Below are 26,456 nucleotides of genomic sequence, written 5' to 3'. Positions count from 1 at the left end.
GACCAGAGAATCCTACCCCTATAAACCTCGTGAATGGTGTAAGTGCTTATAATTTCCCTCAAAATGTCCCGAATGATGTTAATTTGGTTAATCCCATGGTCACAAATGCTCCACCAGTAATAAATGTACCTCCACCAGTGAATATGTCCAATGTTGACCATATCAGACCACCTGCGCCTCAACCATATCCTCATGTGATAGAAAACCCTCTTTATAGGCCACCACTTCCCGTTAATTTCAACATGGAGCAGCAAGGGGTGAATCGACCTCAACAGTTTGATCATAGAGGTCAAGATCCTTGGTTGGGCCAGCAAAATTTAAGGCCATAGAACCCAGATAGAGTTGCAGAACTGGTAATGCAACAATTGGGAGCAGAGAGAGGAATGCCAAGGCCAGTGTATAGGAAACCCATCCCGATTGGGTTGACAATATACCATATCCGAGGGGTTTCAAGATGCCAGATTTTGCTGTATTTACAGGAGAAGAGGATCAGTCAACTGTGGAACATGTGAGTCGATTCTTAGCACAATGTGGAGAAGCTGGAACTAATGAGTATTTAAGGTTAAGGTTGTTCCCACTGTCTTTGTCAAAAACGGCGTTCACTTGGTATACGAATTTGCCTGCGAATTCTATTCAGACATGGACGGAAATGGAAAGGCAGTTCCACTCTCAATTTTACCGAACGGTACCAGAGGTAACGGTAGCCGATTTGGCCAGGATGTATCAATATGGTACCGAAACGGTAGATCAGTTTATTGCACGTTTCAAGAAATCCAGAAACCGATGCTTAACATCACTTACCGAAAAGGAGTTCACGGATTTGGCTTTTAATGGCTTAAGGTTCAACCTTAAAGAAAGATTTGAAGGACAAGCATTTGACGATCTCTTTCAGTTGAACGCACGGGTTTCCAAGTACGAACACTTGTTGAAGGAGAAAGATAAGAAGCCGAATAAGGACAATCGGCATACAGTGGCATTTGCTGAAAATACCGAATAAGGTGATATAGCCGAAGAGGAGAATGAAATAGCCGTAGAAACTATGGTGCTTGAAAAACCATATGTGTGCCCAGCACTAAAGCCAGCCAGGATGAGAGATGCATCCAAGTTCAAGGCTAAGGAGACAAATAACTACTCCTTCAACATCTACAGGTTGGATGAAATATTTGACCTGCTGTTGAAGGATGGAGTGATCAAGTTATCTGAAGGGCAAATAATTCCGCCAAAGGAGGAAATGACAGATAAGAGGTATTGCAAGTGGCATCACTCTATAACTCATGATACGGTGAATTGCATTGTATTTAGGAAGACTATTCAAGAGGCAATTCGCCAAGGCAAGATTAAGTTTGCTGAAGACAAAGGCAAGGAAATGGAAGTGGACACAGACCCTTTCCCGAACATGATTAGTATGGTTAACATACGAGATATGACAGGCGATGATAACAAGCAACTTTGCACTCGTTGTCACCAAGAGCTAATTCATCAGGATCGGGAAATACCCAAGTTCCAATACATGATAGGAACAAGGGGGAGATATCGATCGGGATCGTTTGTCCGCAGAATAGGTAGACCACAGGTAAAATCTGAGATTGTTGCTACCGAAAATTGTACGGTACAAGCTAGAGATCAGGAAGTTCAATCAAGACAAACAGCACATGTTCCCGAAAGAAAAGATGTTAGTCGTAGATATGAGAGGAAGGAATATCACCATGATTCATCGCAACCAGCTTTCCCACTTTGGGAATCGGCCACTCAGGTCCATGAAGAAAAAGAAACATTACCCAAGCCTGCAAAGAAAAAGAACTTATGGCAACGATATAAAGAAGGTGATCCTAAAGTCGGATTGCTTGGAGAACCTAGTGGGAAGTTTGACTATGTGGTCTATTACGGAGACACGGATGACTATACACCTCCATCATTACCAATTGTGCCGACTGGCTGGGGAGATGAGTTTGATGATCCATCACCATCAAATTCCCAGGAAATCCACAAGCGAAAAACAGTTAAGTTACCACACAATCCTCCCGAAGGAAAATGGTCAACAGTTAAATCACCAGGACAAGCGTCTTACAGAACCATCAAGAGGCGTTTTCAGCGGATGAAAAACAGGCAAAGGAATTTTCAGAATAGACAAGCTAAAGGTACAGCAAAGCAGGATTTACCTTTCACATTTGTCAGTAAGAAAGGTAATTGGGTCTGGAAGAGAAACCCTGATAAAAAAGATCAGATTAAATCAGAACCAGGGGATTTGGGAAATAGCTCTCGAGTTGAAATGAGAAAAGAAGAAGTTTCACAAGCTCCTCAGACAGTTAATTTTGGGCAGTTCACTGTAGCCCTCAACCCAAGACATCAAGGAAAGGTGGGGCAAAAGAACTTGGGTCCTAAATGGTCACGAGGAAATGACAGGAGTTACCGAAATGGCTACTCCAAATTGTCAAAGGAATATGGTCATCCATTACGGATAAATATGATCCATGCTAAACTTCCAGCGGAGTATGGAACTAATTTGGTAGTGGAAGAAGATACCGAACACATTTCGGAAAAGGAGATAGCTATGGCAGAATTCCAGTTCCCCGACAAAGAAGCCATTAAGTTTGATAAGGTACCTTCTGAAAAAGCAAAGCATCTAAGATCCTTGGTTATTTCAGGAAAGGTCAATGATAGGTCTGTCGGTAAAATTTTCGTAGATGCCGGAGCTACTTTGAATCTCGTAGCTTACAAGTACTTCAAGAAATTAGGGAAGGATGATGATAACATTATCCCTTCCAATGTTCAGTTGGCTGATTTTCTTGGGGAAGTTACCGAAGTCAAGGGGGCAATAGTGCTGGACTTGATTATAGGGTTCAAGTCGTCCAAAACGACTTTCTTTGTAATAGAGTCTGATGGTTCATATAATCTGCTGCTCGGAAGAGATTGGATACACTCTAATCAGTGCGTACCTTCAACTTTGCATCAAGTCTTGGCATTCTGGAATGGCGAGAAAGTGGAATATGTTGAGGTAGATTCGGGATATGCTTCAATCGGGTGGACTGACATTTGCCGAAAATATCAAGACTGTGCACATGAAGGTTATGCTGTTGAAACACCAGGGACAGATCCACAGTCCCTTGCTTATTGCCGCTTCGGGGATGTGAAAGCTGAATGGATCCCTAAGTCAAGCTTGGCATTGGAAGAACTACATACTCTATATGGAAAGCGAGTCAGTATTGCAAGAAGTTTGTGAAAGGTACTTTACACATTTGGCGAAAATGGCGCATCAAAAGGTTGGAGCCTCAGATTGTATAGATGAATGGGAAGACCCATTAGTCAAAGAAGACAGGACAATGGAGGCTCAAAATCCATTATTAGAGGTTGATATAGGAGAGCCTGGTTGTTTCCGCTCAGTGTATGTAAGTACGTTTTTGCAAGGGGGCATGAAAGAAAAGTTCATTAACCTGATCAAAGAGTACAAAGATTGCTTTGCATGGGACTATAATGAAATGCCTGATTTGTCAAGAGATATTGTAGAGCATCGCCTTCCAATCAAGAAAGGGTTTCGTCCGCATAAACAATTAGCAAGAAGATTTGCTCCAGATGTGGTCGATAAAGTCAAAGAGGAAAAAGAAAGGTTGCTGAAGGCAAAATTTATTGAAACAGTCAGGTATGTTGAGTGGCTTTCAAATATTGTCCCTGTGAAAAAGAAGAATGGGAAGCTGAGAGTTTGTATTGACTTTCGGGATTTGAATAATGCCACTCCAAAGGATGAATACCAAATGCCCATGGCAAATATGTTAGTAGACTCAGCATCGGGAAATGAAATGTTATCCCTGATGGATGATCATTCGGGTTATAACCAGATATTTATCGCTAAGGAAGATGTCCCGAAGACAGCATTTAGATGTCCTGGTGCAATCGGGACTTTTCAGTGGGTGGTTATGCCTTTTAGACTAAAGAATGCAGGAGCTACGTACCAGCGGGCAATGAATTTGATTTTTCATGATATGATCGGTAAATTCTTAGAAGTTTATATTGATGACGTGGTGGTTAAATCAGCCCAAGAAGATCATCTGGATTATCTCGAGCGAGCGTTTATTAGGACGATGAATCCAGCCAAGTGTGCCTTTGGAATACAAGCAGGAAATTTCTTGGGATTTTTGGTCAATCAGAGGGGAATCGAAGTTGACAAGAACAAGACAAAGGCTATCATGGAGCTTTCTCATCCTACGTCAAAGAAACAATTGCAGATGATGATCGGGAAAATAAACTTTCTAAGAAGATTCATTGCCAATTTGTCTGATAAAATGGAGCCGATGACACAGCTTCTGCGTCTCAAAAAGCAGGATGAATTTATGTGGGAAGAAAAACAACAGAAGGCGTTTGATTCGATCAAAACTTATCTAATGAATCCGCCTGTATTAGTACCGCCAAAAGCAGGCAAACCACTGAAATTGTACTTATCAGCTACCGATATAACTATCGGGAGTATGTTGGCTCAAGAAAATGAGAATGAGAAAGAACAAGCGGTATATTATTTGAGCAGGGTGTTAACTGATGTTGAAAAAAGATATACCGCAATTGAAAAATTATGTCTATCTTTATACTTTGCTTATATGAAGTTAAGGCATTATTTACTGCCAACTACAGTACATGTGATCGGTAAGACTGATATAATAAAATATATGCTATCCCGACCTGTTATAAAATGGCGTATAGCAAAGTGGGCCTTTATCTTGTCCGAGTTTGATTTGATATATGTGCCGATCAAAGCAGTAAAAGGCCAGGCCATTGTTGATTTTCTTACCGAATATCCATGTTTACAACTGGAAGAAAATGAGCAAAGTCTCAGTCAAGTGCTACCATGGACTATGTATTTTGATGGATCGAGTGCTAAGAGCATGGCTGGAGCTGGATTGGTAATAATTTCTCCCGATGGGAAACTTACAAGGTGCGTCTATAAATTAAATTTTGAATGTTCAAATAATCAAGCCGAATACGAAGCATTGATTATCGGACTGGGAATATTGATTGAGTTGAAAGCACAGTTTATCAAAGTATTCGGTGATTAACAATTAGTGGTGAAGCAATTAAGGGGAGAATACCAGTGTTTGAATAAAAATTTGATTGGTTATTACTATCTAGCTAAGAAGTAATTAGAGCAATTCAGGGGGTACGACATAGTCCATGTTAAAAGAGATACAAATTTTGAGGCTAACGAGTTGACTCAAGTAGCTTCTGGATACCGAATATCAAAAGAGTTGGCTGACATCACAACCACCATAACACTATCGGTACCTTCTATTGAACAAAGAAAGATACCGATAGCAGTTAGCGAGGTAGTCCAAAAAGAGGATTGGAAGCAAAGTATCATCGAGTATTTGAATAATCCAGATTCAAGAGATCGAAAGCTGAGAAGACAAGCCCAGAAATATGTCGTATTAGGAGAAGAATTATACCGAAAATCCTCAGATGGATTGCTTTTGCGTTGTCTTGATGAAGATAATGCAAAATTGGTTATGGCAGAAACACATGAAGACGTATGTGGAGCCCATCAAGCAGGAATCAAGATGAGATGGCTATTAAAAAGGTATGGATATTTTTTGCCAGCAATGATGCAGGATTGTATCAATTATGCCAAAGCATGTCTTTCATGTCAAAAACATGGACCGTTGCAACATGTACCTGCTATGGAGCTCCATTCTGTTATAAAGTCGTGGCCATTCAAAGGATGGGCAATGGATATAATTGGTAAGATCTATCCATCCTCTTCTCATAAACACAGTTACATTTTGTTAGCCACAGATTATTTTACGAAGTGGGTGGAGGCCATTCCATACAAGAGTATAACACAAAAGACCGTGATCAAATTTATGGAGGAAAATATAATTCATCGATTCGGCTTGCCTGAATCAATTACCGCGGATCAAGGTACAGTGTTCACTGGAAGTGAAGTAAAGGAATTTGCACGATCAAGAGGAATCAAAATGATTTATTCCACACCATACTATCCTCAAGCAAATGGACAAGCTGAGGCTACTAACAAGCTTGTTATTGGTCTGATCAAGAAACATCTAGAAGAAAATTCAAGGGAATGGGATACTTTATTGTCAACAGTATTGTGGGCATACCGAACGTCACGAAGATCAAGTACAGGTATCAGCCCTTATATGCTTACATATGGACAAGAGGCAGTTTTACCAATGGAAATAACAGTGCAATCTTTAAGAGTCCAATTACATAGTGAAATGTTGCCTGAAGATTATAAAGATTGGATGCATATAAATCTGGATGAATTAGATGAAGTTCGTGCGGCTTCTTTGGATCAGTTGATTGCACAAAAGAAAAGAGTAGCCAGAGCTTTTAACAAAAGAGTTAAAGTTAAGCAGTTTGTGGTAGGGGATTTAGTATGGAAAGCGATATTGCCTTTTAATCTCCAAAATAGAGAATTCGGTAAATGGTCATCAAATTGGGAAGGACCCTATTTAGTTACCGAAGTGCTAAGTGGGAATGCATACAGGTTGATGGATGTCAATGGAAAAAAACTATCACGTTCTATAAATGGGAAATTCTTGAAGAAATATCATCCACCAATCTGGGAAACATAAAGAGATTTATTCATCCACTAGAAGTCAAAATACATTCTGATCTTGGTTACAAAGATTTGCAGATCCTTAACAAGTTTGAGATTTTGGGCTACAAGATTAGAATGTAAGGCAAGATTCGGGTGAAGTTCAGAAAGTTGTTCTTCAAGATACTTCATGTGACGAGAATGGCAGCGGACAACTTCAAACTTCTCCCAAGCTTCTCGAAGCAATTGCCTGTACCTGTTTGAAGAAACTTCAACCATAGATCTAATTCGAGAAATTTCATCTCTGATCACTCTCCGTTCTACACGACGATGATTCAAAAAGAAAGTAAGGAGTCGACGTGCCATCTCAACGTCATCTTTAGCTTGAGTACAAGACTCCTGGGTTTGAGCATATTCAGCCTTAGAATCTTGCAATCGGGAAAACTCCTTCTCAATCTGAAGTTGAAGAGCATCAGCTTCCACAACAACAGGTTCCAAATTCCAAATCTCCCTCACATTATGTTTGAATGTATCAAAGTTATCAGGGAATAAAGAACATAGCTCCCAGACCAGATCCAGAAAGGTAGAATCTGCAGACAGAAATACTTTGGATCTGAAGAAATCTATCAGGTCGGTAACTTCTATCTTATGATTGTTGTTCAATAATAAAGCATGGTGTCCTTGAGATAGTAGTTCGTGTAGTCGCCTCCATAAGGATCGATCACCTATAGAGAATGAAGCAAGTTGTCCATGTTAAAGGGAATGAAGAATGGTCGTCAAAGTTCAGCTTTGATAATGTTCAGTAGAAAGTTTACCTTCATAAGTATTACGACCATTCTGTGATCGAGACCAAAGAAGCAGCAGAGATGAAGAACCATGTGAAGACATCATGAACAGGATTGTGAGTTTGCAGGGAATCTGTGGCAAGCTTAAGCAGTTATAAAGGGAGCAGATCGTGGAGGATGATGTGTCAGAATTTTCTTGGAGAGATGGGATGGAGATGGAATTTGATTCATGCGTGTGGATAAGCAGTTATTAAGTTGGTAACCAATAAGTTCAGAGAGAATGAATGAGAGGGAAGATTAGCGTTTAATCTTTCAGTTACGCAAGTTGCAGGGGAACAGTTATCTTTGAGTTGATTCAAGTATCCAAAAGAACCAGACAAAGATAAGGAGCGACATTTGGTTAGAACGTTTGAGTTACCGATTGCTAAAATATCTTTGAATATACAGCATCGGGAATTTGCTCTGTCGGGATATTCTACAATTAAGCAAATGCAAGGAAGACCAAGAATAGAATCCAACAAGTGGTTTCGGCATTTTATCTCCAATTAGCCAATAGGGTCTTGGCTTCAGTTACAAAGTCTCTTAATCTAGTCTCTAGCCTGTAGTTTTTATCCATGATCTCTGCCCTTTTCTTCTCATGAACCTTAACTAACCCAGCAGTATTATCAAACTCTTTCTCCAATTCCCTACATTTCTGCATCTTGCGTCTAAGTGTGGGAGAAAAGTTTGAGACTGCGAATTTCTGATCTACAATTTGAGCATCCACCATCCTCAGTTCTACTTCAAGTTCTGCTTTTCTGGCCTCCAAGCTTTGAAGTTTGCTTGCCTCAACCTTAAAATGATTATAAAAGAGACGAGCATCTTCACGCTTGCAGGCTAACTCATATTGGATTGCCAGTCCTCGGCTTTCTCCAAAGAGAAGATGGGGGAGATGATCAAGATTGATTCTGATTGTAGTCACAGCATCTACAAAGCCAACAGCGAAGAGATCAATCTTGTCTTGAAATGAATCAGACAAGATAAAGGATGGATGACCAGAGCATATTTCCTAGAAAAGATTCCTCGCTTGGCGTTCTTTGTCAAAGTCAATGATCAACTTCCCATAACCAGGCTCTAATAGGTTTAAGAGCTGTTCCCATTTAGCTTTAGCCACTTCTCTAGGAACTTCGGCAAGCATTGACAAAGTTGAAGGCCCTGAGGAATCAGCAGTCATTGAAGAACTGGGATGAGTACCTGCCAATATTCTTTCCAACTCCTCCCGTTCTGCTAAAGAGAAAATTTCTATCTGAGCAGATGGATTGGGCACAGTAGAGGATGTTGAGGGAGGTAAAGCAGTGATAGTCTGAGAAGTTTGTGGCACTTGAACACTCAAAGGTTCCTGAATCGTCGTTTCTTCAGGCGTTGGAAGCACTTGAGGTGCAGAAGCAGGTATGTCAGAAGCTGCAGCTGTAACATATATGTATCAGATAACTGAATATAAATTTCGAGTCAAATACAGGGCAATGACATTTACCAGTAAGAGCTAGAGAAAGATTTTCTTCAGGTTCTATGACATTGGTAGAAGTATCCTGCGTTGGTATACCCTCTTGAGAATATGAAATAGGAGGTTAATCTTGAACTAACTCAGCAGTAACTTCTATCAAAGAAGCAGGAATCACTGGTGAAAGATCTGGGTCTGATATGATAAGAGCCTTGCTAGGAGAAGGAATAGGGGAAGCAACACTGGATGGATCAGTCTTGGGAGTATCTGGATTAATCAAAAGATATACAGGTTAGTGCTAATATGCACATTGCTAGTCTCCATAAATAAAGCAAGAGAAGTACCTCTTGGTGTGCGCGGTTTCATCATAGCTCGAAGCGTGAGCTCTGAAGATTGATCAGATGTTGGAGGACCCTTTGGAGATTCTGAGGAACGAATAATTACTTTTCTAAAATCATGTTTTGCTGGTGCTTTCTTTGGAGCAATAGAGTCTGAAGTCTTTCTTTTCTTGCTCACTGCGAGAGTATGATGTTAAATGGGAGGCTGAAAATCAAACAAAACATATATTGAAAGTCAGAATCAAATTACCTTTGGAGGGTTCTATTGACTTGGTTGGAGGCATATTCACAGTCTCAATTGCTTTTGATGCTACAGGAGGAACAGCATCTCTTATTTTTAAAAGAATCAGGTCCAGAGGATCTGAAAACACAGTCTTTTGATAATCCTTCCACCAAAGGTCAAAATCAGCTGAAGAGCAATCGGAGTAGCCAGTGAATTCGATGACACGGGACAATCGGTAGATACCCCGTATCAACGTAGTCAGCTCATTAAAAGGCTGATCATCCTTCAGCTTGCAAGTTAATTTATCAAAAGAAGCAACAGAGAAAGTGTAAAGGGCAGGAATAGGAACTTCTTGAATTAACCCAAGTTGCCTGGCACAGTATTGGGGAGAATAGATTTCAAAGCCAGCAGCAAACCTGCCTTTTGTTGAAAATCTCACAGGGAGATCAACAGAAGTCAAGACAGATTGCCAAAAGTCACTTTTGTTCTTTCGAAAGGCAGGAAGGTAAGATTTGAATTGAGGGCTGAAGAAAGGAGAGAAAGAATGTGGATTCTCCTTAATGGAATAAATTTGGGAAATAAAGTACCGAAAACAAGAGGATGGTCCTTTAGGAACAGAGACCAATTTCCTGCTCAAGGTTTGGCAGACTAGTTGGTCAGGAATAGAAATCGAGAGAGGCTGGATAACTTAATCCTCGGAAAACCAAGCAGGGAAATAGAAGGTTGCCCATGCTTGAAGAAGCCAAAGAGGACCACCAAAAACGCCACTAACTTCATATGAAGCAGTGGAGGAAGAAGCACGGGCTAAACCCCGATAGAGCAAGGCCAACATTGTCTTGCCTAAAGAAAGTTGGGTCCCTGAAGCTAAAGCAGAAGCAACAACAACAAAATCGTTCGAGACCCTAACTATAGGGTGGCAGAAAAGGAATTTACAGAGCCAGTATAAAAGAAAAGCAGTGTGCTCTTCGTCGGTAATTGCACTTTCCTTCTTAAAGTAGTTTTTCATGAATGTTCCATAGGCCATTTCAGAATCAGATAATTTGCCGAGCGGCGAATGAGAATCTGGAGACAGGGTAGATGGGCCTGTACCCAAAGGAGAAAGCCCAGTAAGGCAATGTACATCAAGCAAAGTTACCGACATAGGAGAAAAAGGGAAAAAGAAGCAGTTGGTCGAAGATGACCAAAAACAGGACAATGCGCCAACTAGTTCCCGATTCACATGGTAGTCGAAACAACTAAGACGCAAAGCATCGTGGATGGAAAGGGTATTCCAAAGAGAACCCTTAGAAGGAAAAAGACGAAGGTACCATTGATAGAACTCAGAATCAAAATCGGAGAAAGCCCTAAGGCGAGAAGGACGAGAATACCACTGGTACGCCAAAATAGATGACTCATGGATGGGAAGTACCTCAACCTGATGACGAGGGAAGTGGTTTGACAAGCATTGTGGAACGAAAAAGTGATTGTAAGCAGCAGGGCCGAGGATATAAGAATCTTCAAAATCATTCTGTACAGAGAACAGATGAGATCCTTCTTTGAAATTATCAGAATCTCGGAATAGATAATACCGGTCGAGGGCATCCGACGCAGAAAAGGAGAAAGTTTGGTCCTTGGAAGTTTTGGAAGCCATGGATTTTAGGAGAGTGTCGGAAAAGATTGCAGAGAGTCGAAAAGGTGAAGATGCAGAAGAACGAAAAAGGAACAATTTTTATCAAAAGTGTTTTGGAGACGAAAGGGTAGGCGCGCGAAGCTAGGTGACGAAGCGACGTCAAGAATAGGTACTATTTCTTTGACATTTAAAAGAATTAAAAGTTCTTTTAATTCTTTTAAAAGGGGGCATTTGTTTACACCAAAATCGGCATAGATGCCAAGTCGGTTTAATGTAAAAATCCGACGGACAATGGAGCTCAGTCGTCTGCCGAAGTACGTTTGGATAAAATTCAGGAATGCTCTGATACCATGTGAATGGCACCATGTCCCGAATTCGGTGATTGGAGAGAATCGGTAATTTTACCGAAATATGAAAAGTTTACATTTCGGGAAATGCTGAAACTACCGAAAATCGGCAAGATCACAACCCAGCCACGTGAATCGTGACAACAGGAAGTTATGAGCAAAAAGCGGAGATAGTTAGCACGAGCAGATCGTGGGAGATTATTTATCCAAATTGGAAGTTATCCCAGCGGTTGAGATTAAGTTTTGGTGGACAATGAAATTGGAAAACGTGGATAGAAAAGGCAGTTATTGAAAGCGCCAAGATTCAAAGTTTGAAAACAAAGAAGTAACCGACGAGCAGTTGCAGGATAAGAGGAGATACAAATACTTAGAGAAAGCAAAGACGGAAGGATCATCAACAACAATACAAAAACACTCAAACTTATCTGCACTTTAGTTTCCTCTGCACTTTTACTTCCTGCGTTTACAGCTTCCTGTAGTTTTAATTAACCTTCAAGTCCTTTACAGCTTTCATAGGAGTATTGTAACGTAATTAGAAACGTTGTTGATCTCAGATCCATTTTCAATCCACTCAATTTCCACCCGCTTCCATATAACCCTGCACTACACTCTGTTTTTCACCACGATATTCCTAGAAATCAAGCCACAGAACCTACTTTAATAAAAATCGAAAAAATCGAAGTTTCGGTGAAGGATATTCCTCGTCATAAAACGAGCGAACACATAGCATGAAACATTTACAGTGGTTCCCGTATCTTTCAGCTAGTCATCTATAGAGGAGAGCCCACTTGCTAAAAACCAACATTTAGTTCCTATCTACATCTGTATCTAATCTTTGTATGTAGTTCAGGAGATAGGGGGCACTAAATTAAGCAGACAAACTTTGCCCTACACATGCACGTTTTTGTTCTCTGTAATAGTAAGCAAAACAAGGTCAGAAATTTTAGAGATGTTCTGGACCAGCGTATCAGTTGGCCTCACATGTACATCAAGATCGATTCCTCGACCTGCACCTTGAAATCTTTAGCTGGTTTTCCATTGGCTTGTTAAGAGAAAGGACACTATGTACCTCAACCACTAGACAACACAGATTTTCAGCCTCTCATGTTTCTTGACCAGTCAGAAAAACATAACATGTGATTTTCTCGACATCACGCCCTCCCTAGACCCCAGCACTTAAATCTCAGCCATTTATTAAATTTCAAGAGCATTTTGTTCTCAAACCCTTCTATATATGCCCTTTACCAGAAGAAAATTTCATCGAGAAGCAGAAAACCTTTTGCCTTCGCCACGTTTACTTCACACAAGCGGAAATTTTTTGCATTTACCTAGTCCTTGTTCAAAATCATGGGTATCAGATTGCACGGTTCTCTACCAGCAAAGAAGTTTTTTAGTCAAACTGTTCTGTTGGCGAAAAAAGCCGCTTCAGCTCCTCTGAATGTGCCGAAAGGTTTCTTCACGGTCTATGTTGGAGAAACTCAAGAAGCGTTTTGTGGTCCCAATATCCTAATTAAGCCAGCCTTCATTCCAGGGTTTGCTAAGCAGATCTGAAGAAGAATACGGCTTTGATTATCCAATGGGAGGGCTGACGATTCCTTGCGAAGAGGAGACGTTCATCAGAATCACTTCTTGATTGACATGGTCATAGGAAACGAACTAATGACACGATTCCTGATGACAAATTTTTTAACTTCGCCTCTGTTGGCTAGCTAGTCGTCTTGCTTAACCTTGAGAATCTTAACAACTAGGTACCAATCGAGGTAAAGCTAAGACTGAGAGCATTTTACTTTCACTTGGCTTGACCAAAATGTACAGTTTTCTTCTGATTGATCAGGTGTCTTTATCAGTAATCTATCATCATGAACTCATGGTTGAATGATCAAATTTCATCCGACAGAAGAAGGTCATCGAACAATTCGGCTTCTTCTCTTGAACCTTGAACTCCTTGAGGAATTAGGAGGCTGAACGAGTATACTACCCAAACAACCATGGAAAAAACAAAACACGAAAAAGAATTAGAATAATGTTTTTTGTCAGCATGAATGTTTATATGCTCTCCGAAGATCACATCATCCATCTACCCAGTCAATATCAGGGTTAATTCCAAAAAAAAGCACCAACTTTAGGTCGAGGGACAATTTTGGCCCAAACTTTTTTTTGTTCCATAAAAAAGCATCAACTTTAGGTCGAGGGACAATTATGGCCCGAACTTTTTTTTGTCCCGTAAAAAAGCACCAACTTTAGGTCGAGGGACAATTCTGGCCCGAACTTTTTTTTTTCTCGTAAAAAAGCACCAACTTTCACTTAAATCCCAAATCTGGCTCTTATTGACTTAAAACCATTGATTTTCCAACTTGACGATTCCACCTTAGCAATAAATCCACGTGACTTGCTGACTGGATTTAAAGCATTATTCATTGTCTTATTCTCCGAACCACATGAAGAATAACGGTGAAACCGTACGTCTCCTTCACTTCACCTAAGTCAAAAATATCTCCGATTGAATCTTTCTGGCCAAACTTCGTCGTTTTGTCGTAATCTGAAGCTGTAGACCACCGTCCGTCGACAGACGCCATGGAAGAGATTCGCCAGGCTCATCACCATAACTTTTTTTTCTCAAACAAGGGTAACTTCAGACATAAAGTCAATAGGGGGTCAAATTTGGGATTTAAATGAAAGTTGGTGCTTTTTTACGAGACAAAAAAAAGTTCGGGCCAGAATTGTCCCTCGACCTAAAGTTGGTGCTTTTTTATGGGACAAAAAAAAAGTTCGGGCCAGAATTGTCCCTCGACCTAAAATTGGTGTTTTTTTTTTTAATTAACCCGTCAATATCATAAATTTCATTAACTTTTATCCAGAAAGTATCTTGATAACATTTTGTGCCTCATGTAGCCGGGTACTTCCGAAGAGGGGAGCACATAAAAGTTTCTCTTTCGTCATAGGCCAAACAGTCGTGCAAATATATATTCACATGGAACTGACTACTATAGGAGGATATGTTTCGTCCTCTTAAGAGCTAGGAGATCCAATCAAGGTGAAAAGCTAAGAATTAGAGTATTTTACTTTCGCTTGGCTTGAGCACAATGTACAGTTTTTCTTCTGATTGATCATGCGTCGTTCTCAGTAATTCATCATCGTGCAAGTTCCCACTCCAACATAGGAAGGCCATAGAACAATCCGGCGGCTACTGTCGAACCTTCAACTCCTCAAAAAATCGGGAGAATTTTAGATGCAAAAACCAAAAGACTTATTGGTCAGCATGGAATTTTAGATGCTCTCGAAAGATCACATCATCATTCATCTATCCAATCAATATCATAAATTTCATTTGACCTTTTCTAGAGAATATCTTGATAACATTTTGCGTGATTTGTCACCCGGTACTTCCGAAAGAGAGAGCACATAAAAGTTTCTCTTTCGTCATTAGGCCAAACAGCCGTGCAAATATAAATTCACATGCATGAACCGTAAAAACCTGCTCACAGCATTACCTATGTCCAACCAAAGTTCATGGAGTGTTGACGCGATCGGTCGCTTCTTGCATCATTCCCCACAGACCAAGACCCTGACATCGGTCAAGAAATTGCATGCCTACCTGCTCACAACCGGTTTACTTCTCTTGTCCCCGAGCGTCCAAGCAAAACTCATCTTCTCATACACTGCCTGCGTTCCAAGAACTAACCTTCAAATTTTGACTAACTTGTGCAAGTTCTTGATCCCCAACAGAGACCCTGTACCCTTCAATATTCTGATATCGCAGTTTGCTCGAAATGGGTTTGCTCCATATGCACTAAAGACCTTCTCTTTCATGCATTTCAGTGGTGTTCATTTGGATTCATATGCTCTGTGCAGCACCTTGACGGCTTCCTCCGACGGTGAGGGTGTGATTTTCGGTAGACAGGTGCATGCCCTCGTCGTGAGGTCAGGTTGGTCGTCCAGTGTTTTTGTTAATGGTGCTCTGATTGATTTGTATGCAAAGTCATCATTGGTTGATGATGCGGCACAGCTGTTTGATGAAATTCCTGTTAAGAACACCGTTTGTGCCAACGCTCTATTGTCCGGTTATATTGATGCTAAGATGTGGTCAGAGGGGCTCAAAGTGGCTAGAAACATGCCTCTCTTGAATATAAATCATGATCATTTCACATTGTCGGCGATGTTGAGGGCATCCACCGGACTGTCTGCAGTTGAGTTGGGTAGGCAGGTTCATGGCCGCCTTGTTCGCACAGTTTACGATTCTGAGAATGATTTGTTTTTGCAGAGTTCAGTGATCGAAATGTATGGTAAATGTGGCTTTGTAGAAAAGGCTTGTCAAGTATTTGCTTTGGCTGGATATGGAGGAGAGGGAGAGAATGACCTTGTTCTTTGGACTTCCATGTTGGATGCTTACGGAACAAATGGTTGTTATGGTAAAGTGATTGAATTGTATAAAGAAATGCTCGTAAAAGGGATCAAGCCAGATGAGGTAGCCTTTGTGACTGTTATCGCAGCTTGCGCTCGAACTGGTCAAGTGGCACTTGGGATTGAATTTTTCGAATCAATTAGAAATGAGTACAACGTGAAGCCTACCCAAGAGCACTACAGTTGTCTGGTGGATCTGCTTTCTAGGGCAGGTGAGTTAGATAGAGCTTGGAAGCTGCTCGACGAGATGCTTCAGAAGGGGTTTGGTGGTACTGATTCAATGTGGGGGGCTCTTCTCAACGCTTGCTTGGACAGTGGGAACATTGAACTGGGAAAATTGGCTGCTCAAAGAGCACTTGAGTGGGATCCTCAAAATGTTGGAATTTATATATTGCTATCAAACTTATATGCTAGATTTGGCATGTGGGATCAGATTGGATTGTTGAGGGAGTTAATGAAAGAAAGAGGGTTGAAGAAAGATACTGGATGTAGTTGGATTGAGGTCGCAAATTAAATTGGTTTTTCAATTTGGATAAACTATGAAGAAGTGGTTTCCATTTTTGCTTGGAATATGACCATGCTTAATTAAGCATAGTCCAAATGGCTTTTCTTGCAGAAGAGCTTGAAATTGGAGGCATAGAAGCACGTACTAAATACAGAGATGGACTGCAGCTCAAAGACAAAGCTGATAGGAGAACTTGGCTTATGACTTTGGAATTAGACAACATTCTTAAAAGTTAAACGTCTTTGATAAGGTTGACATGAATCGTAAGACTAGAGGTAGTCAAATGGAATAGTCGGAGACTTGCGATTCTAATCTCAATTTGTTTGAAGATGCTTGAAAAGGATTTGCATAATGATGTTGCAGCTGTTGTCCCATAAAGGTGCTTTGCATAGCAAATTTTGCCAATGAAAAGGAAACAAGGTGGTAAAACGGAGCATACTTAAGCCTCGGCACTACTTTTAGAAGCAGATAAGCTATTACAACATGCAGCTGCTTGTGAGGTAGTTAGAACTGTTATCAAACTTTTGATTATGCTATTTAAATAAGCTATTAACATCTCATTTATCGGTTAAGTTGCACAGATTACTGCATGTATATTCTTCATCATCATAAGATACAGATGTGTTATTAGTTTACTATTTTGGGTAATCAGTATTTATAAACATGCAACACTTGTGGTTTATGACTCATCTCTTGTGGTAAGAGCTACCCACAAGAAACACTTATGGTTTATGCCTCTTGTTGTGTAAAACTATTCCCATAGGACCCCGAAAGAGATTCATCATGTATCACCCATTCCTTCTGTCCATTTTTATAATGTGATAATTACTGACTTCTCCTGGACTAAGCTCTTTACCTTGTCTTTGCAATTTCTAGTAACTCTTCAATTTTCTTTTTATTACTTTTTTTTTAAAATCAGAAGTTTTATCGCCAGCTTTACGGGTAGTGGTTTGAAAGCCAAAGTAGACTTTGAACAGGAGAACAACCTCCACCCTACTCTTATTTTTGGTTTCGTACTAGACCACAATTAATTATGAACCATAGACCACTCAAAGCCATTATTGATGTTGCAGGCTCAGTCTGTCAAATTAAAATGTCAAGTTGAGTGAGTCTTTCCCAACGGCAAAGTTAGGGCGCGTACTGTCGATGAGCCTACGACAACCTTCACAAAGTGCCATGGGTGGTCATCAGGTGCTAAGCCATCTGCCTCCTCATACTACAACCACGGTAACAACAATACTAATGTCGATAATATAACCATACTAAAGAGTTATCATCCTACATTTACTTGGAAATTAACATCAAAGTTGGAGAGCAATGCAACTTGGTGATACAATATTAGAGTTTTGATGTCTGATTTATGCTGAGCATTTCACGTCCAAAATTATTTAACACTTTGTAAAGGACATTTTATGTTGATCTTTGTATAACTTATTAGGCTTTAATACTCGTGATTTTTTTCATGGAAGACAAATTATCGAGCAGAATACAGTCATGAACATCATTTTATCACATGACACCCTATAGTTTATTAAGTAATCCTTTTGGTGTATGTGGACCTCTTGCTGCTCCAACTTGTATATTTCGGGCTCAACAACTCTGCTGTGACTGGATGTTTGCTTTTAGAATCCTAGCAGACCCTGTAGCAGCATCACCAATTAGAAATACGACAGTTTTTCTGCAGTTATAACACACCAAATCTGTTGTCTAGGTATCTTCTAATTCAGGGTCTTTACATTTAAATAGAGCAATTTTAACTTGCAGTTCAAGCTTTGACAATGGAGTGTATATTGTTGCCTCAGTTTGATTTCTTATTGTTTAACAGCAAAATTTACTTTAAGTTTAAAAAATGTCCAGCAGATAGCTTGCGGATGGCTGTCCTCTAACTTTTAAAATAAAACAAGGCACGGCTTTTGCAGTTGCCATATTTCACAAATTTGATGCAGCTTATTGTACCCCCATTCTCTCTATTCTTTTCTGTGCAATTAAAATAAGTTACTTTTTTAATTCAATTCTTTCTAAGCATGTGAAGAGCAGGAAAGGCAATCTAAGCTGATTTTGACACAATCAAAACCTAAAACAGCCATGGATTTATGCTGATTCCATTCATACAGCAAGTGTCTTTCCATCCTAACAAAATTCCTTATCCGCAATCAAAAATTGCAACTTAGCATAGCATGCTAAATCGCCAGCTGGTTTTTATTGTTTTTTGTAAATATCAAGGGGGAAAGGACGTTCAAAAACTCTAGCTAATGAAATCATTGAGATATTGACGACAATTCACACCATGCTTTCTTAGGCACCCTTTTGGAGGAACTTTAAGTTGGAAAGGCTAAAAAGAATTGAGAAATCAAAATGAGTTCATAATCAAGCCACTCTCACCTTTGGACAGGTCACCGACAGTCTTTAATTTCTAGTGTATTTGTAGGTAGAACGTCAATCACTTAGAATAACCACTTCTCCAAGCAGGTGAGGTATTATATGCGCACAATGGATTCTCTTGAAAATTTCAAAGTATGCATGGAACTATGAAGTGGTTGTATGCATGGAACTATGAAGTGGTTGGAACTATTAGGGACCACCTGGGAAAACCTCATAAACCCAAAAACCCCCCTATCCGGAGGAAGGGGAGTTTCGAACTCCCCACCTCCCCCGTTCGCGGTGGCCTCTGGGGCGAGCCCCTAGTAGATTGTACGTTTTTATTTTGTGCCACATATCTCACTCTTTGTATGAATGATTCTCCAGCTTTGGCATCAATGTTCCCTTATTTCAATAGATTACTTACTATATTGAAATGTTCAAACGGTACTGACTGGTGCAGGTGAATGGCTGATTTATGCTCTATCCACACTTGAACAAGCTACCAAGCGGTACCGTGTGCAGAACACATCATCACCATCTAGCTTTGAGAAGCTCATGTGAATTAGCATTCATTCGTAATCTTATTGTAGGATTTTCTGTCGGGTACTTGACCTTACAATGGTGTCCTTGAGATAAAGTGTCCGGTCCATTTCAATAAAGCTGAGGACCCTCTCGAAGGTACCATGTTAGTCATTTTGATGCTCTGAGAAAAAAAGACAGTAAATGAGATGGGGTCATCCACTCTGGTTTTCGTACGGTTGTCCATGTGCTCTCATGGTCATTTCATTATAATTCCAATTTGTCACTCTCTTGGGTCCGGTTGTCTTAATCCTTAATTGCCACGATCCTCTCGGTTTGGCTTGCAAGACCCGGATCAACAGTCCTGTCGTCCCGTTCACAGTGAGGTAAAATTCACCATGCCCCTTCTTAATTTCAAGTTTTAGCACTATGACTGACTCCTTCCTAAGTGAAGCAAAACCCTCATAACTCATGCATTTACGACATATTCGAAGTTGAGATGGAACCTGTAGGTTGTTTTCAAGTATATGGAATGATCTCATCCTCTCAGTGGACATTAGTCGTTTGTCTGGATAGGGAGGCTTTTGGGGCAAGAGTAACATGGCCTTCATGTGCCAATCGCAGCCTTAGTCACAATCAACTCCAAAAGGAAGAAAAGAATTGCGCTTGTCTTGGTTAGGGTCCTGCGGATCACCGCACTGCATTGGAGGGAGAATTGTGGGCCTATGTACTTGGTTTTTTTGTCCCAAAACAATCTCATTCACAGAACATGAAAGCCTTCATACTCTCTCTCTCTCTCTCTCTCTCTCTCTCTCTCTCTCTCTCTCTCTCTCTCTCTCTCTCTCTCATTTTCCATGACAACCCTTTTTCATGAATTGCAGTAATGTATTTGAATCTGAGTTCTTGTGCGATAAAATTCTAAATTTATCTTTCTTTTTTTGAGTTCTTTTTTGCTGGCAAGTTCAGACGCAGAGAGAAAAAATCAATGCGTCTTATAGATGCTAGTCATTTCACCAACTTCCTCTGTTGAATGTTGTCTGGGCCTTGAGGCATGTGGGGACTCGTTATGTGCTGTACTGGGCATCACTTGACCCTCTGGAGAGAAACAAAATTAGAAGACATAAATGGCTGGAATTCGCCATCACTCAAGCCATTTCACATGTACTGCACGTCGCTTTCTCAGCCTTAGAACATGGATAGACATAAATCTTCCTGAAACTGATTGAAGATCAGTGGTTCATATTCAAAATTTAAGTATTTTATTTACTTTCGTCCCGTTTAATCTTTTTTTCTTTTCGTTCTCTGGCGGTGGCATTCAAGCGTGAAGCAACCATGCAGGACCGCGTACCCAAAAAAATGAAGATATTATTTTCCTTCCTTCCATGCTGTCTAAATTCTTATTGCACTGGATGATCAGATATATAGGGAAATTATGTTATAGAGTCCAGAATTGAGCAGAGTATTATGCAAAAACATTATGTATCCCATCCTTGAGCTATGAATCGTATGTTGTTTCTGTGAAGTGCGTAATCAGTAAGTTAAGACTATAACACGACGTTTGCAGGTTACTGTTCTTCCTGATATGGTGAACTCGATCAAGGAAGACCAACTTGTTCCAGAGTCTGGTCGTGGCAAGTTCGGCATCGACGAGCCCTCATACGTGTGAAATTAAAGAGTCCGCGCGCACATGTGTGAACGTGGCTCAACAATGATGATCTTAATACCATCTCCAGTTGCCAATAAATAGAGAGGAAGTCTTGTTTTTTTGCTTCAAAATGGAATTTTCAAGTACATTCACATGCAGATCTTAACACGCAAAGGCAACAAATCTGTCTGATCTGCGTGTCTATTACACGGTTTTGAATCTTTCAAGACTAGAAATAAGAAGAAACATTGATTTTTTTCTTTCTGAAAAATATCCGTTGGACATCTTTGGAAGAACAAGAATGATATGAGATCATGTGGGTCGTCGTCGTTTCGAGAAGCCACGAGTGAAACAGTCTTGCCATAATTATCAGAGCATGCATCCGCAGGAATCGTCCTTGATTTCGGATGGAGAAAGGTTCAGGATTGCATTATTTGAAATGGTCATGTCATAACTTTGGGGCTGTGCTTTCACCCTAATTCATTTTAATTAATTTTTTAAAATAATAATGACACGTTTTACATCTAAGGGGAAGAATACGTGCGTACATTCGGCAATCGTCCGACTGCTTCTGAAATCAATCTCTACAGATGATCCTCTGTTGAAGCAAAGAAGCGAAAAAAAAGAAGGAAAAAGCTTTACACCTGTCTCATTTTCTACTAATCAATTGCATACCAAGATGCTTTAATTACTCGTACGTGCAGGCTGTAGCAGTATCACTTAATGTGTGGCCTAAACTGTAGAGTGTTGCGTGAAAAGGTACCGGCTTTTACCCAAGGACAATTTTGTCCACCGTTGCACTTTCCGTCAAGACGTGGAAACATGACGTCTAAAGTGGCAAACGGACTGTTCATAAACGATGAAAACAACGTTATCTCCCGCATACAATGAAAACAACGTTATTTCCAACTGAATCGAGTAAGGATAACCTTGAGTAGCATGAAACTACATTGTTTTCGCTAAAGAATCAGAATGACGTCGTTTCTGAGCCAATTTATGGGGTTTCAATGAGAGAGAGAGAGAGAGAGAGCTATGTGAGTTGGAGCTAAAGGAATTTGACGATTGTGATATGAATTTATGATGAACCATGAGACTCAAATTGCATCCCCCCACTCTCAATCTAATTCGAAACTCTAACATTTGGCTCGAAAAATCATGTCATTAATTATTTAAGAAAGTCATATTCGTTGATATAACACTCGTCATTTGCCATGTCATTTGCCATTTTAGACATCACATAGGCACATTTTGGCCAAAATTATCACTTGGATAAATGAGACAATTAAAAATTCACGCCAATATGATCACCCTGGGTGAAAGTTGGCGCCATTTGGACATTCAAGTTTGGACCGAAATTGTCTCCCCCCAAGTAAAAGTCGGTGCCCTTTTTAGTACTGAAATCCTGTATTAGAGTAGAAAACTGTGGCATTGTCCAAATGTTACTAAAGTAGTGACGGCAATTCCCAACAAATTTTCTGGCTAGAAAGAATGAAAGTGATAGGAGGAGGAGAGAGAGTCCATGGTGCCCTCCTTAGGAGGGGGCCAACATAGAAGAAGAAGAACCCAAATGGGCATCGCCCCCACCATGTCCTTCGACACTTGAACATAAACCCCCTTCGAACCCGTGCCCATGTCCTTCGTTCATGCATCACGCAGTATGCAGCCGTGATACCACAGATCAATCAAAGTTTTGCCACCATTTAATGTGATTCATCATAATTCAGAAGAGAGAGAGAGAGAGAGATGAGTTCATCTGTCACATTACAGAGAGAGAGAGAGAGAGAGAGATCAGTTCATCTGTCACATTACGTAGCATCAGGGAGTCACGCCTCGAGACCTTTGCTTTACTATCCTCGCCACTCTCGTCCCTTAAGTCTCATAAATACCCCCCCATCTCCTCCCTTCCCTCCTCGCACCACCTTCCCTCATTCTCCTCTCTCTCTCTCTCTCTCTCTCTCTCTCTCTCTCTCTCTCTTTCTAGGTCATCATCAATGGCTTACAAGAAATCCCACAAGCTGCCTCAGCCCGCGGTCCTCAAGCAGATCCTCAGGCGGTGCTCGAGCCTCGGCAAGAGGCCGAACGGCGGGTTCGACGAGGAGGACGGCCTCCCGCTCGACGTGCCCAAGGGACACTTTGCGGTCTACGTCGGCGAGAACCGGGCCCGGTACATCGTTCCGATCTCCCTCTTGACGCGCCCCGAGTTCCAGTGCCTCCTCCAGCGGGCCGAGGAGGAGTTCGGGTTCGACCACGACATGGGCCTTACCATCCCCTGCGAGGAAGTCGTCTTCCGATCTCTCACGTCGATGATCAGATGACAAAAGAGGGGGAGAGAGGCATTGGATGTTTCGGTGATGGGACGGAGAGAGAGACGGGCCAAGAAGAAGCAGCGACACGTACATTGATTCGTTATTTGCTTCTTCTTTTTTTCAACGTCCCTAGCTCTCTCTTCTGTCTATGGTCTTCATTCGTTGTGAATCTTGATCTTTATTTCTTTTTTTTTTTGGGGTATGTTTGAGCCTAATGCGCTCTTATTTCTGGCGATCGGAGGACTCTAACCCGAAACTTTTTCCCGGGAGGAATTTCTTGGGTTTATTCGTGTAGAAAGGAAGTTCGTGGTTTCCTCATGAAGGTGGACAACGTAGCACCTCATGAGAGAAGTTGACGCTAAGGATGTAATGTAATTGCCATGGTGATTGTTCCAATGAAGAGTTATCTTCACTTGGGTCACATACACGGATTTTGGCTTGATGTTGCTGTATCGTTGACGTGATTTTGAGGTATTTCATTTACCCGAAACTTACGTTAGCACAGACTTTTCCCATCTTACACGTGTGCATGTGTGATGCGTGTGTGCATCAGCATACACACTTGTTAAATTTGATGGATCCAATCGAATATAACGTGACCTATTGAAATCGGCGGTTCAAATGAACAATCTCGAAAGGTTTTGTTACCACTTTTGTAATCACTTTCCTTCTCGTGCTCTCAATTTTTCATAGCGTTGGATGTACGTCAGATGTCCATATTTATCTAATAATTACAAATTTGCCATCTCTCTCTCTCTCTCTCTCTCTCTCTCTCTCTCTCTCTCTCTCTCTCTCTCTCTCTCTCTCTCTCTCTGATTAGCCTTCATTAGAGGTTGATTGCTCCTAACAGGCTGAGGAAATAACAAGCAAAAGAAGGGAGAGATATAAAGGATAGGGGCAGCAAGAGAGAGCGTTTTTGCCTTCACCGAGGGTTCGTCGCGGAGAGTATTACTCGCCTTCAACGAGGGCTCATCACTGCCCGTGACAAACCCTCAAGGAGAGAGAGAGAGAGAGAGGAGGGGGCATAAACGTAAACCTGACAAAATATTTGATTTATTGAGATTGGTTTATAAAATTGATTTATTAAATGATATATCACATTGTTATCGATTGGTAAATACAACCAATCTATTTAAAAAAATCACTCACGATCCGACACATCACTTGATAAATCAATTCAGTGAAATTGACGTTACTCTTGATTTTGGCTCGGGTGTGTGGCGACTATAAATCACTGATGCAACACGGTCATCTAGGAGAGTGGACAGGAATCCAGCATCAATCACAAATAGGAGACCCACCATGTCCCAATTCCAAAAGCTGGAGGGGTTGTTAGTGAAACTGAGGGGACATTAGACGCGCACCCTTTCTTCTTAAGCTCCTAGGTATCGCGCTTGTCAGATCAAACATGGGCCTTAAAAATGAAAGTTTTCCCATTTTCATTCGGCAAAACAGGAACAGTAAAAGCTACTGCACTTTATGTGTACAAAAACGTAATGAAGAGGAGAAAGAAAGAAACTCAAGCTCTGTCGTGAGTTCCATGGCCCCCTCTCTTTCTATCTCTCTCTCTAAGGTGAGCATGAGTTCATTGAACATGTCACTGTAATCTGCGAGATACCAGCAGCTTTTCAACTTGCATTTTTTGTGATAAAAAGAGAAGTACCAGAAAAAATGTGCAACAGGGAGAACGGGTCCTGCTTTTATTCTTGTTATTAATGTCGAATGCGAGAAGGTTATACTGGCTTCGAGGGTGTCTTTACCTCACAGCCACAAACTCCTCTCTGACAATTACACCTCTTCAACTGCTTTCTCCAACTTCATCTCTCTCTCTCTCTCTCTCTCTCTCTCTCTCTCTCTCCTGCCCCGGGAAGAATATCTCCCCTCCTCCCACCAAAAAACTCCCATCTTTGCTTTCGGAGAATTTCCCTCCACACAATATATATCTCTTTTCATGTACATATCATTACAATTCTTTCTCACGCTACCATTGCTAACATCGAAATATTTAAACTATTAAATGAAGATGGAGTTTAATATTTGAACAGTTTAACACCTTCTCTCATGCGAAGGCTGAAATTTGGCTTGAAACTAAAGTATAATGTGAGAGACAAAAAAAGGTGTCATGAAATATTAGAATTCAAGATCTCGCTCTGATATCATGTGAAATTTTCAGAGATCGCTAGCAATTATTCTCAAAACTTAAATTGATTGATTGATGAAAACATGATTTAGTATTTAAATGGTTAAACACACACATGCGCACACATTCATGGGTCTATTTCGATTTAGCCTGAAGTGGCATAAAACATTAGGATGAGCACCGATTCACGATAGACCCTAGAATCAAATAGTATCGATCCTACCCAACCGATTATGGTACGATTCTCACGTGAACCAATTATTACAGGTCAAATTCCCTATTCTGGGTGTGGAGCCGAAACGAATTGGAAAACCGGACTGAAAAACCCTAATTCTCTCCTTTTAGTTTAAACTTGCATCTTGTAGTCTTGTCCTTGTTGCCCCTTCCTCTTGTAAAGAAGGGAATGTTTTACTAAAGTTTGTTCCTTTAAGGTTTAAAATATATATATATATATATATATATATATATATATATATATATCCAAAAAACCAAAAGGAATTGGCTATTTCCAGGTAGACCCCGGAACCAGACCGAATTGGCAAGGTCGATTCCAAGGTTTATAGGATTGGTTTCACGTTCTAAAAACTAGAAACCAGTCCCAATAAAATAGATTATGGGTTAGAAACCTTCCCACCTCGAAACCACTCACTCCTTTAAAACATTTTCCTTGGCCATAAAATTAAAAAAAGGAGATGACATCGTTAATCTAGTTTTTATATTTAAGTGAAAAAAAAAAAGACAGAGGAAGTTGTTCGTCTGAAAAATATAGCTTTTTACGAAATCACATATGAGTCCAGCCTCATTACAGAGGGAATTCAATTGGGCAAACAAGTTCAAGGGAAATGCATTGCTAACTCCACTTTTGATAAGCTTTCTTTGTGGGGCATGCTGTATCCCATGAGTAATTAGGAACTTAAAATTGAACCGGTCTAGTCTCAAACCAATATCAATTTTGCTTTTCAATCTATTGTCTCCGACACCATATTGAGGTGCAACTTTTATAACAAGTTAGAGAAGAGCGTTATCGATAGATCGTCATGGATTGATTTTTGGGGGGATTGCGAAACTCATCTACTGTGGCTGTATTTCTTGCAGGGTGTAATAGTTCAATCCCCATCTGAGGGTGTCTTAGGTTACATCCACCGCCCACATCCTAGACTCACAGTACCACAAGTGCCTGTAGGAGATACCTAAGACCCATAATCCTACGTGATACATTAACTTTATATACACTTGGGTAGAGCAAACAGGGTGTT

The 26,456-nt window shown here is 40.6% G+C and overlaps 2 protein-coding genes and 1 pseudogene across 3 annotated transcripts; all 3 read left to right on the top strand.

Annotated features, from left to right (window-relative positions):
* Positions 1–12,051: 12,051 nt before the first annotated feature.
* LOC115672816 (auxin-responsive protein SAUR21-like) lies at positions 12,052–13,213 on the top strand (annotated as a pseudogene).
* A 1,396-nt stretch (positions 13,214–14,609) lies between these two features.
* On the top strand, positions 14,610–20,384 carry LOC115672814 (putative pentatricopeptide repeat-containing protein At3g23330). Of its 2 annotated transcripts, none has more exons than XM_056304968.1 (2): positions 14,610–15,732; positions 15,814–16,597. In XM_056304968.1, exons 1-2 carry the CDS (start codon positions 14,784–14,786, stop codon positions 16,236–16,238), a joined length of 1,374 nt encoding a protein of 457 aa, XP_056160943.1. In that variant the 5' UTR covers positions 14,610–14,783; the 3' UTR covers positions 16,239–16,597. The 2 variants fall into 2 exon arrangements, with proteins under 2 accessions (XP_056160943.1, XP_056160942.1); XM_056304967.1 differs by adding an exon at positions 19,051–20,384 and having other exon boundaries at positions 14,615–16,729.
* A 2,150-nt stretch (positions 20,385–22,534) lies between these two features.
* On the top strand, positions 22,535–23,481 carry LOC115672815 (protein SMALL AUXIN UP-REGULATED RNA 51-like). Its single transcript, XM_030594769.2, has one exon. The coding sequence runs from the start codon at positions 22,746–22,748 to the stop codon at positions 23,067–23,069; it is 324 nt and encodes a 107-aa protein (XP_030450629.1). The 5' UTR covers positions 22,535–22,745; the 3' UTR covers positions 23,070–23,481.
* The last annotated feature ends 2,975 nt before the right edge of the window (positions 23,482–26,456 follow it).

The sequence above is a fragment of the Syzygium oleosum genome, unplaced genomic scaffold, assembly GCF_021117445.2.
Source record: "Syzygium oleosum isolate NSW1041296 unplaced genomic scaffold, Sole_v2.1 Sole_v2.33, whole genome shotgun sequence".
NCBI classification, from domain to species: domain Eukaryota; kingdom Viridiplantae; phylum Streptophyta; class Magnoliopsida; order Myrtales; family Myrtaceae; genus Syzygium; species Syzygium oleosum.
Note: the sequence above shows the minus strand (reverse complement) of the source record. Positions and strands in the feature narration are given on the sequence as shown.

Coding starts and splice junctions, on each gene's coding strand:
- LOC115672815 (XM_030594769.2), top strand. CDS start 22,746: ATGGCTTACAAGAAATCCCACAAGCTGCCTCAGCCCGCGGTCCTCAAG.
- LOC115672814 (XM_056304967.1), top strand. CDS start 14,784: ATGAACCGTAAAAACCTGCTCACAGCATTACCTATGTCCAACCAAAGT.